General features: G+C 49.7%; 1 protein-coding gene across 1 annotated transcript in view; it reads left to right on the forward strand.

Moving 5' to 3' along the window:
• Positions 1–15,938, forward strand: part of MAP3K4 (mitogen-activated protein kinase kinase kinase 4) — a 105,554-nt gene extending 89,616 nt beyond the window's left edge. Inside the window, exons 19-28 of the mRNA XM_068984976.1 lie at positions 402–502; positions 1,185–1,265; positions 5,151–5,342; positions 6,444–6,514; positions 7,069–7,185; positions 8,090–8,249; positions 10,634–10,756; positions 11,390–11,496; positions 13,151–13,330; positions 15,115–15,938. Of these exons, the coding sequence (XP_068841077.1) occupies positions 402–502; positions 1,185–1,265; positions 5,151–5,342; positions 6,444–6,514; positions 7,069–7,185; positions 8,090–8,249; positions 10,634–10,756; positions 11,390–11,496; positions 13,151–13,330; positions 15,115–15,135 (1,153 nt within the window). The 3' untranslated portion in view covers positions 15,136–15,938. The remainder of the gene's footprint in view (positions 1–401; positions 503–1,184; positions 1,266–5,150; positions 5,343–6,443; positions 6,515–7,068; positions 7,186–8,089; positions 8,250–10,633; positions 10,757–11,389; positions 11,497–13,150; positions 13,331–15,114) is intronic.
• The last annotated feature ends 309 nt before the right edge of the window (positions 15,939–16,247 follow it).

Consider the following 16,247-nt stretch of genomic DNA (forward strand, 5'->3'; position numbering starts at 1 on the left):
ATGATCATCTTAAATATCAGCCAGATTTGGCTCCTAATTTTAATCCATCCCGGGCTTAAATTAGAGAGCTGTCCACACACGTCAGCAGTACTTCAGTAACTACTGTTTTGTTTTTATTTTTGTTGCTGTCTTTAACATGAAGCCATGTATTGTGCAGCCAGTTCTCCTGTGTTCTCCTTCCACACCCCAGAGACAGGTGTCTCGGTTGGGGGCGCTGTCACTTGGGGTGAATCAGGCAGTCTTGGTTTGGGGGCTGTCCTTCATGTAGGCCTTGACCCACGGATGCCTGATGTTCTTGGGGGCAGAGTCACCCCCAGTTGAGAATCGCTGCTCTAGAAGACTCGGACATATCTTTCAAGGTCTATCAAATTGATAGCTTAATTTTCAAAATGTTAAAACAGGGGTTCCAGCGTCCCTGAAAATGACCGCCTGGCTTCCATCGCAGCTGAATTGCAGTTCAGGTCGCTGAGCCGCCACTCCAGCCCCACCGAGGAGCGCGAGGGTGAGTGTGAGCTGTCCCCTGCGTCCCCCGCCAGCCTCACCGCTGGTCCCGGACCACTGGCTCCCGCTGAGAACAGGAGTGACAGAGCCTTGGGAGAGGTTCAGTGCTAGGCACGTTGGCCTTTTAATCCAGATGCCTTTCTACGTGTGCGTTTTCTCCCTCTGTTGCTAAATAATTTTTGAAAATTATTGTTCCTGATGTTTTAATTGTTGAGCACTCTTAATCCGCTTTAAAAATACAAAGTGGCACTGTGCTTGTGGATGACAGGTTTTATTAGAGTGCAGAGCTAGGAGTCTTTGCCCAGAAACCACACCGTTGCTCCTGTAGTTCTACTGTCCTCTTGGGTAGGACCCTGGGAAGGGGGGACCCCCTCCCAGCCATTCCCAACCCCCCCACAAAAATCCAGTTTTTGCTCAGTATTCTGTTGTCTGTTACTTGTGGAAGCTTAATGTAGTTAACGTCCTGTAACCCCATTAACAGCTCCTTAGTTTGGTGCCGTTTGCTCTGAATGATTGTAGGGACAGCTTTTCACACTCACAGCAAACAAATCAATCACTGGGAATGACAGGCTGGTGGTTCGCTAATCATCACTATCACCTGCATTTCATTCTGGCTCTGAATCAAATATGCCTGTTTGTTTTATAAGTCTTCTTAGTTTGTATGAAAAAAATACTTTCTGCAGAACCAGCATATCCGAAAGGTGATTCAAGTGGGTCAACTCGAAGAAGTTGGGAACTTCGGACGCTTATCAGTCAGACCAAGGGTAAGAGAAAGAATGTTGAATGTTTAAGCAGAAAGCAAACAGTTTCAGCTAAAACGTGCTTCAGCTTATGACTTACTCGACCTTCTACATTAATGTTTTATGGTCCCTTTTGTGCCTCTGGCGTCACTTCCTGTCTGTGCTGTGTGTGTGCAATTCCTGTTTCTTATCATTATAAGTTCCTTTGGAGCAGGAATGTGTTTCTCTCAGTTTTCTATTCTTTAAACAGGGTGATGTTCATTTTATGTGATATTCATTTTATGGGTGGGCCCTTCACGTAATTGTTTGTACATGGTGTGTGTGTTAAGTCGCTTTAGTCATGTCCAACTCTTTGCCATCTTATGGACTGTAGCCCACCAGGCTCCTCTGTCCGTGGGATTCTCCAGGCAAGAATACTGGAGTGGGCTGCCATGCCCTCCTCCAGGGGATCTTCCTGATCCAGGGATCGACCTCGCATCTCTTATGTCTCCAGCATTGGCAGGCGGGTTCTTTACCACTAGTGCCACCTGGGAAGCCCTTTGTACATGGTCAGTTAGTCAGTTCAGTCGCTCAGTCCTGTCCGACTCTTTGTGACCCATGAATCGCAGCACACCAGGCCTCCCTGTCCATCACCAACTCTCGGAGTTCACTCAAACTCGTGTCCATCGAGTCGGTGATGCCATCCAGCCATCTCATCCTCTGTCGTCCCCTTCTCCTCCTGGCCCCAATCCCTCCCAGCATCAGAGTCTTTTCCAATGAGTCAACTCTTCGCATGAGGTGGCCAAAGTACTGGAGTTTCAGCTCTGGCATCATTCCTTCCAAAGAACACCCAGGACCAATCTCCTTTAGAATGGACTGGTTGGATCTCCTTGCAGTCCAAGGGACTCTCAAGAGTCTTCTCTAACACTACAGTTCAAAAGCATCAATTCTTCAGCACTCAGCTTTCTTTATAGTCCAACTCTCACATCCATACATGACCACTGGAAAAACCATAGCCTTGACTAGACGGACCTTTGTTGGCAAAGTAATGTCTCTGCTTTTGAATATGCCTTCTAGGGTGGTCATAACTTTCCTTCCAAGGAGTAAGCATCTTTTAATTTCATGGCTGCAGTCATCATCTGGAGTGATTTTGGAGCCCCCAAAAATAAAGTCTGACACTGTTTCCACTGTTCCATACATGTAGGAATATAATAAATACTTGTGAAATGAATAACCACTTATTTATTATGTTAAGAAGCTGAGAGAAAGCATTTGTCGTACACAGCAGGTGATTGGTCCGTATGACCCAGAATAATAAATACCAGAAAGGGCCCTGGTCTAGCACAAAATGCTTTCGCGTATTCTTCGTCAGAACAGTCTTGAGCCATACCTAGGCAGAACGGATCCTGTTCTCTTTTCGTAAATGATCTGAGTTTCTGAGAGGCCAGACGTTTGGCCGAGGTCGCCTGTGCTTGCCCCCACAGCACCCCTTTGGAACATGTGTGACTGAGCAGGAGGGTTGTCACCAGGCCCGGAGCAGTCACGAAGGGCTTCAGGGAAGGTCAAGGCTTGGGCTGGTCCCTGAAGGAGAAGGAGGTCTGTGTCCAGCCAGAATGGAAAGTACAGAAAGAGAAACATATCTGGAGGCCCAGTGACTTAAGAGCAGCCCAGCGTGCCCGGCCCAGCCTGGCGAGCGCGGGTGTGAGTGGAGGCGGAGCTGAAAGGGTGCGGGGAGGTCTCGGCACAGCCAGTCTTCAGCTGTGGGCTCGGTGGTCCAGGCCCTGCGTGCAGACCGCGGGCAGCCCCTGAGCCTCTGCAGCATGCAAGCCTCCCATGTTCAGGGAGTCGGGCGTGGGGGGTGAGGAGGACGGCGGGGCAGGCCTGGGTCGTGGGGGAGGTGGGAAGCAGGCCCGAGCGCCATCACGGGCAGTGTGGACGAAGATGCTGACCACGGGGCAGTCGCGAAGCCGCATTCGCCAGGCCAGGCAGGTGAGGTGCCTGTAGGGTTTGGGGGTCGAGGGGCATTCATCAGCTCGAGCCCAGTGGCATGGAAGGGGTTCTCCGCAGGGCCTCTTACGTCATCAGCAGTTCCCACGGATACCAGGTCTTTGTGATAATTTTCAAAACAAATACTTTGTGGTCAAGTAAACTTGGGAACTCTTGGAAGAGTTACAGTTTGCACAGACATCTTAAAAGACTAGGAAATCTTGAGAAATGTTTACTGTAAAAGAAAAGACGATTTCCCAGAAGCATTTAACAGTGGAGCCCCCGGCCTGACAGCCGTGAACCTTGATCAGTGCCAGGCAGGCGCGATGTGCCACGTAGTGGGGGAAGGGAACCAGGGATCCCTGCTTTTAGGAAGTGATTGTAGTTGGAACTTCATAAATCTCTGGGAATTTCTCTTCTCAGAGTAACCTTTCAGTCGTCCCAGTCCCCATTGATCGCTTTGATAGAACATTCAGGTTCTTAGATGCCGCCTTAGGGTACTGCATGTGAGAACCGCAGAGGTTGAGAGCTTTTCACATTATGGATTGTGACCTGTTAGTGGGTTGTTGTAAAATCAGCACGCGCACACACACACATACAGATTGACCCAGTCACATGTAGAAAGAGTAATCGTGTTTCATGAAACGGTTATTTTAGATATCCATGTAAAAGATACTTCTTTCTATAAATCATGATAAAGTAAGTTGGAGAAATAGAGGTGGCTAGATGGAAAAATAAGGAAAGATAATAACAAAAGCTAAAATTTACCCAGTATTTTCATGTTCCAGGCACTGGGCTAAATGCTTTATGTGTGTGATTTCATTGAGTTCTCATAGTATCTCTGAATGAGGTGTTTTTTTTTTTGGGATTTGATGGCTAAAGAAGGTAATTCACTTGTTGATTTTCAAACACCTAGAGAAAGGTGAAGCCTGGGTTTTGTTCCAACCATTCTGACTCTAGAGAAAGGAAAGCTTTACTCCCTTCCCAGCAGAGAGCAGAGACAGCTTCCTGGAGGGGAACAGAGCTCTGACAGCTGAAAGACAGGGAGGCGTGGGCACGGGCGAGGAGCGAGGCTCGGTGTGGTGTGCTCCGTGGAGGCTCTGCAGTCAGGCTGGTCCAGAGACTGCGGTGGGGCCAGGGGCAGTGGCCAGGAGAAGCGAGCCTGGAAGGACCCTGCGTGATGGCCTTGGACTGTTGGTCAGCAAGTTGGGATAAACCATGAAATAAATTATGTGGGTAAACAATGTGATCAGATTTTACGTTTGAGTAAGAGAATTCTGGGGGACTCCTTTGTCGCTCAGTGGTAAAGAATCCGCCCACAACACAGGAGACCTAGGACACACGAGCTCGATCCCTCAGTGGGGGATTTTGCCTGGAGAAGGAAGTTACAGCCCACTCCAGTATTCCCGCCTGGGAAATCCCACAAACAGAGGAACCTGGTGGGCTCCAGTCCATGGGGTCGCAAAGAGTCAGACACGACTGAGCGGCTAAACAGTAAGAAAATTCTGAGCAGTGAGAGCAAGTGGAGGGGAGAGACTAGAGGCAGACAGGTGGTGACTGCAGAGTCTAACCAGTTGGGAGAGGAAACCGTTGATTCTGTGTGCTGCTGCTGCTAAGTCGCTTCCATCGTGTCCGACTCTGTGCGACCCCCTGCAGCCCCCCAGGCTCCCCCGTCCCTGGGATTCTCCAGGCAAGAACACTGCAGTGGGCTGCCGTGTCCTTCTCCAAGATTCTGTCTGAGGAGCTTCTATTCTGTACTTCCCTGTAGTGGGTTGTATGCTCTGAAGATGTTGGCTTTTGGGGACTTGAATTCAGGTGCTGCGTGGCTGAACAGATGATGCTCGATGGAGTGCTAATGTCCGTGGCTCTGTTTTTATGATTGTTTGCTGGAAGTCGACTTGATTGTGGTTGTTGGGATGACTGAGTTTACACTTCGGCCCGCAGATACCGCTTCTAAGCAAGGACCCATAGAAGCCATTCAGAAGTCAGTCCGACTGTTTGAAGAGAAGCGGTATCGAGAAATGAGGAGAAAAAACATCATTGGCCAAGTCTGTGACACCCCCAAGTCTTACGACAACGTCATGCACGTTGGCTTGAGGAAGGTGACTTTTAAGTGGCAAAGAGGAAACAAAATCGGTAAGGAAACTCAAGAACACGACACAAAGATGGCCCCTGTTAGAAATAACAACAGTCACACTTTTTTAGGCTAAGTCTCCTATGGTCGGTCTTTCTCTCTGACAGGCGTGGCAAATATACATCCTCTCTTTTGCACAGGGTTCTGATTTTTCGGTTTCACTTGTAAGATATGTTCTAAGAACAGTGTAAAAGAGATTTTTAAATGATTCATTGAGTGGAATAGTTCTGCTTGACAGCTCCAGAAATTGCCAGTGGAGAACTCCGTAACTCTTACTGCTTTGGCCTAGCCTGTATTCTTTACATCTTATTCCCACACGATCCTTACTGAAGCGAGACTGAATACAAATGCCCGTGGGGCCGTGTCTTCAAAAACGTTAATTAATTTCCAGATGGAACAGTTTCCTGTTACATAACTAGTGACAGACTGTGTGGAGAAGGAGCTGATTAAGTTTCAGACCTTTCCCCCTTTCAAACGCATTTATCAGTTGAGCATTTAGGTCTGAAGACACAAACGCAGTGGTAATATAGGACTCTGTGAGCCTCAGGAAGTTTTTGTAGAGCTGTCAGGACAGAAGACACTGAACAGAATCAGACCCTTTATAAATGGTGTGAATTCTCATTGTCAGTCTTATGTAGCCATATATCCCCTTAGTTTAATGTTTCAGAAGGTGTCTTAGTAGAATACCCCACTGACATCCCACACACCTGGACGGGACAGCAGGGAGGCCCATTGGGATGGCAGCCAGGCCTTACCCCGGCCGCGCCCCTGCCCCCGGCCCAGACCTCCCTCAGGGCCATAAGGGGCTCCAGAGTATGCACCAGGGGCTCAGCGCCGCCTTCAGGCCCCTTCTGGGATTTGCCGGTCACTTCTATTCTGTTTACAGGTATTTACAGGTAAGACATAGTGAAAAGATTGCCCGAGACGTAGGTTATCAGGGAGCATTCAGAAATAGTTTGGCTCTTGCAGTAGTAGACTGTGGTAAGCCCGATCCTGGATATGGGAACGTGGAGTCGGGGTGGGAAGACACCGTTGTACGTTGGAGTGAGTTAGCGTGGCCTGGCCTTGGTGGCTGAGAGCCGCGCGTCTGTCCCTGTTCACAGGGGAAGGGCAGTACGGGAAGGTGTACACCTGCATCAACGTTGACACCGGCGAGCTGATGGCCATGAAGGAGGTGGGTGCCCGGCCCTGCGGCCTCTGTGTGCGGGACACTCGGAACGAGGCTTGTGTTCCTGAGCTGAGGGCTGGCCCGAGTGCTCCCAGGGCACCGTTTCAGACGTCTCAAACGCTGACGTTTCCCACAGTCTAGGCACTTATACCTTTGGGGCCGTGGGGCACTTGGTCGGGGGGTTTGGGGGACATTTGTGACAAGGTTCGGAAATGAGCAGCCTGTTAACTGCTGGAGATAGAATGGCAGGAGCCAGGGACGCCCAAGGAAGGCCCCCTGGGAGACACCGAGGGCTGTGGCAGGCGAGGCCAGTGCCCCGAGAGCCATCGTGGGGCGCCGGGCACGTGTGGCCCCGCCCGTCAACCCCTGCAGCGTCTCCTCATCCTCGCCAAGGGGCACTTAGGTCAGTTAATTCAGTCTGCAGTTAGGAAAGTGATCCGCTGGCTGCTGTCTGAGCGTGTACTCTAAAGCAGGCGGGCTTAACTCATCAGCAAGGGCAAGAGAGCCCGCCCGGAAGTCAGGTGGGCGCATTTCTAGTTTGTGCCGGTTTCCTTTTCCAGATTCGGTTTCAACCCAACGACCATAAAACCATCAAGGAAACTGCAGACGAGCTGAAAATCTTTGAAGGCATCAAGCACCCCAATCTGGTTCGGTATTTTGGTGTGGAGCTCCATAGAGTAAGCCAACTTTGATCACACTGTGCGGTGTGAGCGGTCAGTGAGGGCGCAGGTGGAGTCCTGTCCTACATCACAGGTCTTCTCATTTCAGAGCACAGTAACTTTGCCTAATTATCAGGAAATCTCCATGAGTTACACCATTTCTGCCTTCTCTCTGAAACTAGAGGAGTCCTTCCTGAAATGTAAGTTGTAGACCGTAGTCATTAACCCGACATTATAAAGCACTGAAACCCATCCTGCCAATCGGAAGATTTCTCTAGTGCCCCCCGACGCTGCTGTCGCTTGCTTTTTTCTTTTTCCCCTTTGGTTTTTTGCCGAGCCACTGTTGAACACACTGTTCAGTCATTTTTCTTTTTTCCTTTTGTTTGTATTTAAAGAACCATTGTAAAATGAGAGAAAGCGAAGACCTCAGCTTATTTTCCCCTGTGTGTTTAGCAGTAAACACTTGGAGGGAAAGAGGATCACCTGGAGCTTCTTGGTGGAATAGGAGCTTCTGGGGAAGTTGGATACTGGCGATTTTTAATGTTTTTCATGGAAAAATTCATATCTGAAAAGGATGTGTTTCAGTCCTTAATAATACATTTATAGGGACAGTCCTGTTGGTCCCTGTCTGAGATTATATAGCAGACTGAAATTTCAGAGGGTTACAGACATTTATCACCTGTGATTCGGCGATGGTCTTATCCCAACAAGCTGTATAATTCCAGACAGAGGAGGCAGGCAGAGACACCACTTTTTATAGAGGAGTTAGAAATGACCGTTTTGAGACGAATTCAGACTTCAGGATGACCAGTGTAGCTGACCCTTAGAAGGAAGCGTCCCCGGGGGCGTGGCCAGTGGAGCGTTCCAGGCTCTGCACTCAGCGCCCAGGTGGACATGGGGCCCTGTGTGGTTGCTCCCGCAGGAGGAGATGTACATTTTCATGGAGTACTGTGATGAGGGCACCTTGGAAGAGGTGTCGCGGCTGGGACTCCAGGAGCACGTCATCAGGCTGTATTCGAAGCAGATCACCGTGGCCATCAACGTCCTCCACGAGCATGGCATAGTTCACCGTGACATTAAAGGTGATCCCCACACTCCCCTGCCCACCAGGGCGTCAGCTGTGCTCGGCACGGGGTGGCTGCCCTCACTTCTCCAGAAAGAAACAGCTTTACTTTAAATATTCTTCTGTAAAGAACCCAGCATTGAGAAACTGTACAGGCCACACATCTCCTTCCAGGAGCACGTAGCTCTGCTCTTTCTACTCAGCACTACATTTAGCCAGATCTGTGCCCCAAAATGAAACCTGCTGCTGTATAGGCTAATTTGGCTTGTGATCAGAACATCCTTTCTTTCCCTTCTGAATTTGAATGTGAACATGTAAAGTGACGGTGAATCAGGAAGGCTGGTGTAAGTTACGATTTACAGCTGAGTTTGCAGAGAGGGCAGTTTATTTGGGTTTCCCTGGTGGCTCAGATGGCAAAGAATCTGCCTGCAATGCAGGAGACCCGGGTTTGATCCCTGGGTTGGGAAGATCCCCTGGAGGAGGGCGTGGCAGCCCACTCCAGTGTTCTTGCCTGGAGAATCCCGTGGACAGAGGAGCCTGGTGGGCTACAGTCCATGGGGTCACAAACTGTGGAATATGACCTAGCGACGAACACCTTGGCTTCAGGGTTTATTTACACCACCCTCCTCCAGTGTAGAGTTCTGCTCGAGGTCAGCTTGGTCACACTGACTGAAGGACAGTGCTAGCCCTTCTGTTGTGAGGGGAGCAGCCATGCTTATCCCAGAACTGCCTCCCTGTTTACCTGACCCACACCATGCCCCTGATCTGTGTATTTGGGAGTCTCAGGGATAGTTAGAATGACAGATTAGGTTGGTCTCTAGCTGACCCCAGACTGAAGGATTTCATTCTCTCCCTTGACCTGAGGCCAACCTACACAGGTCCACTGTAGATGGCTGGACTTGCGACCAGGCCTTAGCCTCCGTGGGGCTGGGCCACCCTCGGGCCTGCTTCGCACACTCTGTCCTGGCTCCTGCGTGCCCGGCGTACCCGTCTCACTGCCCGCCCACCCTGTCCACCACATTACTTTGTTGTCTGGGCATTTGCTTCAGCTCTGGGTGAGGCCATGGGGTAGCCCATTTCCAGTTGTTCTGACACAAACACTTAGGAAGTGGTACCTTCGTGTCGTTGGCCGTGGCCATAAAGAGAATCCCTCAGAGTCCTTGAATCAAGTCCGTCCCTGTGCATCCATGTGCTGATCTTTAGAGCTCAGTGTGGCTGAGAGAGAGGGCCTGTGAGTCAGCTCTGGAACCCTGCATTAGCGCAGTATGCACCAGGGGACCGCCTGCCCTGGGAGCGGGGAGGGTCTGCAGCTCATTGTGCAGCTGGCTGTCTAACATGAGGGCTCTATATGGCCTTTGGAGGGAGGTACCTTGGACAGAAGGCTGAGCCGTGTGGCTGGGTCAGAGGGGTTCAGGCCTTGTAGCCTGCAGGAGGCGGGGCCACCCCGGGAGATGAGCAGTGACCCCAGGTTCCAACTGGAGTACGAGCCAGGTGTGTGCGCTACTCCTGAGATAGGAGACGTGCGCAGAACGTTCTTTCCAACAGCCTGGACTCAGTCTGATGGCAGCTTCGGATGCATCTCTGCAGACCAGCAGAGAAAGAGAGAGAGTGTGTGTGTGTGTGTGTGTGTGAGAGAGAGAGAGAGAGAGAGTGTGTGTGTGTGTGTGTGTGTGTGTGTGTGTGTGAGAGCGTGTGTGTGTGTGTCAAGTCTCAATTACACTTGCTTCCTGCTATGGCCACTGCTGAGCCTACACCAGCTCTCACCTTCAGAACTGCTGCCACAGGCATTTGTGATTTATAGGTCATTTCTCTTTTACGTATCTCCCTGGGTTTTTAAAAAATTAATTATTTCATATTTGGCTATAGTGGGTCTTCGTAGCTGCACACGGACGTTCTCTGGCGGTGGTGAGCAGGGGCTGCCCGTCCTTGCGGTGCGCGGGCTCCTCGTGGATGTGGCTTCTCTCTGTGCAGAGTGCAGGCTCCGGGTGCACGGGCTTCAGCAGTGGCAGCGCTCGGACCTGGCAGTTGTGCTCAGCTGCCCTGCAGCAGGCGGAACCTTCCCAGACCAAGGATCATACCCACGTCCCCTGAATTGGCAGGTGGATTCTTATCCACTGTACCACTAAGGAAGTCCCTCTCCCTGCATTTTTAATGTTGGAATTTATGCGTGTGTTTCAGTTCAGAATTTGTTAAAGCTGTCTGCACTGATATTAAAATTTCTTTACTTTGTATTACCATTTGTGAATGAGGCTTAAAATCGTTCTAATGATAACCCTTTGCAAGTAAAGTATCATAAATCTTTATAATGTTGCGAATTAAGTTCCTGATAGTTCAGATTACCACTTAAGCTTCAAAACGCCTGTGTTGTGTTTCAGAGGCTCAACACTGCTCATTTCTCGTTAGGTGCCAACATCTTCCTGACCTCGTCTGGACTAATCAAGCTGGGGGATTTTGGATGCTCAGTAAAGCTTAAGAACAATGCGCAGACCATGCCTGGTGAAGTGAACAGCACGCTGGGGACAGCAGGTGGGTCTGGCGAGGTTGGGCTCTGCCCTGGGGCTCCCTCCAGCATGCTGGGATCCTGCCTGTCTGCCTCCTCCTGGTTGGCAGACATGGGGAGTGGTCAGGGCTTCTCGCCAGGCTGGGAGGAGCCACGCCTGAAAGTGCTCATCAGATTGGGAAGTCACATATCTCCCTTAAACTTACAGCGGGGAAGAAAGGCCTCATTTCCCTTCCCAGAAAAGCCTTGTGTTTCACACTGGGTTTATTAAAACTATTCTAGTCAAAACAGTATTATGTTTAAACGGTGATTATTTGTTTTGATCATTTAGAAACATATCATAAAACTTCACATTCTCTTTTGCAGGTTAAATTTCATACTTTTTGTCACAAATAGAATTTATCTGAATATTTGCCCATTCAGAATTGTCTTTTAGGAGATTAATTTGGCTCCTAAAATATCCATTCAAGAAATTATTTTGAAATATTTATTTTGAAGTCTTGATATTTTTTATTATGTAATTGAGAGAAAGTTTCCCCTGAACAAACCAGTTGCTTCTTCTCTGTGGAATATTAGATAATATTAATGTTTTGCTTGGCTCTTTAAATTCACGATGCTGTATTTGTAACCCGTTCCTCTCGTATCTGTGGCTTTTAAAGCGTACATGGCTCCGGAAGTCATCACTCGCGCCAAAGGAGAAGGCCACGGGCGTGCGGCTGACATCTGGAGCCTGGGGTGTGTTGTCATAGAGATGGTGACTGGCAAGGTGAGCAGAGCCCAGGCCTGGTGGAAAGCCTTGAGGGGGCCACTTGGCATTAACAGAGCAGTCATGTGGCTTCACTCCCATTATGAAGACCAGGAACACGTTTCCTGCAAAATAGAGAACATGACCTGTCAAAAGATATGGTAAGTTAACACGAGGGACAAACTAGGAACCAAGTGTTCATCGGATGCATGACTTGGAGGAGTCCTCCAAGGAAAAGAAAAAGCACAAAACTCCAATTAAAACATAGAAAAGTAAGCAGATACGAGAAGAAACAGAAGTTGAAACCCTCCTGTCCACACAAAGACTGGCATGTGAATGCCTGTATCTGTTTTATCCATAATTGAATAAATGGATAAACTGTGATAATCCACATCACGGAATGTTATGCAGTGACAAAAAGAAACTGGCCGTGAAACGACAGGGAGGAACCTGAAAACACATACTCACTGCCGAGTGAACGAACCCAGTCTGAAAACGCCACATCCTGTATGACTCTCAGCCTTCTGCCATTCCGGAAGAGGCAGAACAGGCGCGTCAGAGAAGATCGGAGGCTGCCCGGGCTTCCCAGGTGGTGCTCGTGGTAGAGAGCCTGCCTGCCGGTGCAGGAATTGCTGGTTCGATCCCCGAGTCGGGAAGATCCCCTGGAAGAGGGCATGGCAACCCACTCCAGTGTTCTTGCCTGGAGAATCCCATGGACAGAGGAGCCTGGCGGGCTACAGTCCATGGGGTCACAAAGAGTCAAACACGACTGAGCGACTTAGCAGTGGGAGATGGAAGGAAGGACAGAGCATATCGATTTTAAGGGCAGTGAAACTGTCACATGTGACGTAGTATCTGAAAATCCTCAAAATTGATCTTCTGATGTAGATACTGCTGATGAACAATTGTACAAATGTATGAAAGTCGTGTGTTTGGCAGGGGAGGTTTATAGCATTAGTTGTAAAGCAAGAAAGTTACAAACCTCAAGTATTATTACTAGGAAATTAAATTGATATACAGCTCGACTTGCAGTGGCTGAGAATAAGTGCTCAATAAATATTAGCTAGTATTATTTCTGTTAGCATTAACATAGATGCCCAAATATCAAGCCATACGTTGGAAAAAGAGCGAGTTCTCACACTGAAGAATATACATCCCAGTAGGTAAACAGTGGTACGTAAATTGGGAGGCTATGTTCTTTCCCCATGAATCTCATTTCCCTGTAACTGTAATAAAATAAGCTTGGCATTAGTAAAATTTAATGTTGATTATTCAACAAGGTAGCATATTAACCATCCCAGTAAGATAACTGTTGGGTTTTGTTTTATTGACATTTTTATATTATTTTACGTATTAGATGACGATGACATCTAGGTAATGCTGGACGATAGGACACCTCAGGCTAGGCAGACTATGCCCACCGCCTGATTTTGTAAATAAAGTTTTATTGGAATGCAGCTATACCCATTCATTTATACATTGTAGCCTAAGCCTGCTTTTATGTTATAATGGGAAAATTGAATAGTTGTGACAGAGACCGCCTGGCTTGCAAGCTTATGTAAAAGTTTGCTGGCCTTGGTACGTATCGATACTGAGATGTCTAAAAAGAGACAGGGCAGCTGCTTTTTCTTTATGGTCACGTAGTGTCGAAACCTGATTTTTTCCCTGTTTTTAGAGACCTTGGCATGAGTATGAACACAACTTTCAGATTATGTACAAAGTGGGGATGGGGCACAAGCCGCCGATCCCTGAACGATTAAGCCCCGAAGGGAAGGACTTCCTTTCTCACTGCCTGGAGAGCGAGCCCAGGATGCGGTGGACAGCCAGCCAGCTCCTCGACCATTCCTTCGTCAAGGTTTGGCAGAGTGCTGAATAAATGTTTGTGTTCTGTTCGCATCTGGCACTTTAATGAAATTTGGAGGCTTAAATCTGTACCTGAAATGGAAAGGAGCTAAAATGTCCAGTGCCAGGGAATTCTGTATGTTTTTTGTCCTTTGGGCAGATGTTCGTTGCGGTTCTCCGTGACCCATGTTGGTGCTTTGAGGGGCCCTTGGGACCGTGAAATGGGATTTTCAGGGGGACGGGGTGAGAGACAGTTTCCCGTCAGAGCGTGCAGTCTGCTTGAGTGCAGGGTTGGTAGCAGCCAGTCTCTACTGAGGGAGCAGAGACGGACTGAGTACCGAGCAAGGGCCGTGTTAGAGCCGTGGCGGTGGAACGGGTGCCAGGTTGCAGCGTCACCGAGGAGAGGACTTCCATCCCGTCAGGTGACCCCAGCTCCTGCTTCCTTCCGAGCGAGATGCCAGAGCCGTTGGGGAGGGATTAGCCAGCTCAGGGAGCGGAGGCAGGAGTCGGGGGGACAGAGTGGAAGGGAGTCCGCCTCCCGAGAGGGTGAAGCCGGGTGTCAGTGAGAGCTGACGGTGCACAGGGTGAGGCTGGCGGCCAGCGATAGCGCCCGAGGGTAGGCAGGAGCCGTGAGAAGGGGTGTCGGTTTTACTGTCAAGCACGACACGATGGTTGTGCTGTTGAGTGATAACTGTGGAGGCAGGAGGCTAGGTAGGAAGCTGGTAACACGGCCAAAAGGGTGGGAAGGGAGGTCAGGGGTGAGGGATCAGCCATGCAGTCCATCCTAAAGGAGATCAGTCCTGGGTGTTGGTCGGAAGGACTGATGTTGAAACTGAATCTCCAGTACTTTGGTCACCTGATGCAAAGAACTGACTCATTGGAAAAGACTCTGATGCTGGGAAAGATTGAGGGCGGGAGGAGAAGGGGACGACAGAGAATGAGATGGTTGGATGGCATCACTGACTCAATGGACATGGGTTTGGGTGGACTCCAGGAGTTGGTGATGGACAGGGAGGCCTGGCGTGCTGCGGTTCATGGGGTCGCAAAGAGTCGGACACGACTGAGCAACTGAACTGAACTGAGAGGTTACGGTGGCTGCGAGTGTGTGACTGACCGGGTGTGGAAGAAGGTGTGCAGGGGCAGGAGCCCAGAACGGCTCCAGCCCCTGCTGGCGTCACCAGCTATTGGGTTCCGCTCACCAGGACAGGTCAGGAGGGCCTCTGGCTGAGGGGGTGATCTGAGAGTGGTGGTTTTCTCTTTGGTAGATGGAGTTTGAGGTATGTCTGGGACACCTGCTGGGGCATGTGAATACTTTGGACTGGCACTCAGGAGAAAATTGGGGTAGGAGATAGGCTTGCAGACAGAGATACTGCTGGGACAGTATTTGGAGAAGAAATGGAAAGAGAGCGGAACCCTGGAGAAAACATTGACAGGTCCTGATTAGGGGAGATGAGGCTGGGGGGATGGTGATGTTATTCCTGGGGGAGTGAAATCAAGGAGCCAGTAGCTGTTTGCTGCATAGATACTAGGGATTTGTAACTAAATAAAAATGTGTTTATTGTTTATAAGGTGTATAAACAATTTTTGGTGACTTGTACAGATATATCCTGACAGATGCTGTCAATAGTCAGTCCGTAAAGCCGGAGCTTGGCAGTGACACCCCACTGCCCCGATCACGCCTCTGCCCTGGGCCAGGCTCACTGCGGTAGCATCAGGGGGCACCCGTGAGGACTCACCCGTAAACCTGGCGCGTGGCACGCGTGAGTGGCACTCAGCACTGTCCTGCCTTCCTCACAGGTCTGCACGGATGAAGAGTGAAGCTGACGGGCCTGGGGCCTGGCAGAGTGCCTGTACTCGGAGAGTCCCCTCGATCACTACTGTATGCAACGTTTCCACGAAGACTGCGCCGAGAAGCGGCATCGCCCTCGCTGACCCTCCGAGACGGCCGGCTGCCCGGTGACGAGCGTCCGCCTCCTGCTGCTCCCGTCTGCGCCCCATGGCCCGGGCCCCCCTGAGAGCTGGCGTCCGCGAGGTGGAGAAGCTGCGTGCCAAGTGCCATTACTACTGTACATGGACCCCCGCCTCCGTGCCCGCCGTATCCCGGCCGACAGAGAACCGTGGCATCAGGGTAACACCGTCGACCTCTCTAGGTCCAGAAGCAGTTGTAGTGTTATCAGGCGCCCTGGGCCTTGCTGTTAATCTCCTGTTTTGTCGAGTGCACTGACTGTGAAACCTTACCTTTTTTGTTGTTGTTGGCAAGCCACAGATTTGTTCTGCAAAAGGCCGATTAATGAAATTTTAAGAAAAAAGGTTCTTTTTTCAATAAATGGTTTATTTTAGGAAAGCTGTTATATTGTCTCTCAATGGTCATCAGCTTCAGAGCCGACACGTTATCCATACAGGCGTCTGCCCTTGTCACTGCGTGTCCCTCAAGAGAAGGCACTGTCAGGCCTTCAGGGTCCAGGGTCGCCTCGCCACAGAGCGGGAGAGAGACGAAGCAAAGCTGAGGACATCGGAGGCCCTTTCAAGGCTTTGGATGTTCCCTGCAAGTTCAGAGTAGATAAAAGTTCAAGCCTTATTGTCACATGTTGAGGGCTCAGTTTTATTTTTAAATCAAGATGTGTAGGTGCCGGGTCACTGTACATACTGCTGAATAATATCTTGAAAGCGTCTTTTTTCAGAATGTAAATATTTCAGCAGTTAGTTTTCTAAAATAGCCCAAATTATCTGTTGTTGATGGTATTCTTTTATTTCTTTTTGCTATTAAATGGTTTTAAAAGATTGACCTTAAAGCTTCCTGAAATCTTTCTAGAGGGCATCTGACACAGTCCTGACACGTGGCAGCTGACTCTGGGCAAGGGCTGGCTCAAGCGTGTTCTGTCTATGTTCGCCTTCCCTCCAGGGCGCTGATCCCCTCAGCACAGAAATTA

This window comes from Capricornis sumatraensis, chromosome 13 (assembly GCF_032405125.1).
Source record: "Capricornis sumatraensis isolate serow.1 chromosome 13, serow.2, whole genome shotgun sequence".
Classification (NCBI taxonomy): Eukaryota; Metazoa; Chordata; class Mammalia; order Artiodactyla; family Bovidae; genus Capricornis; species Capricornis sumatraensis.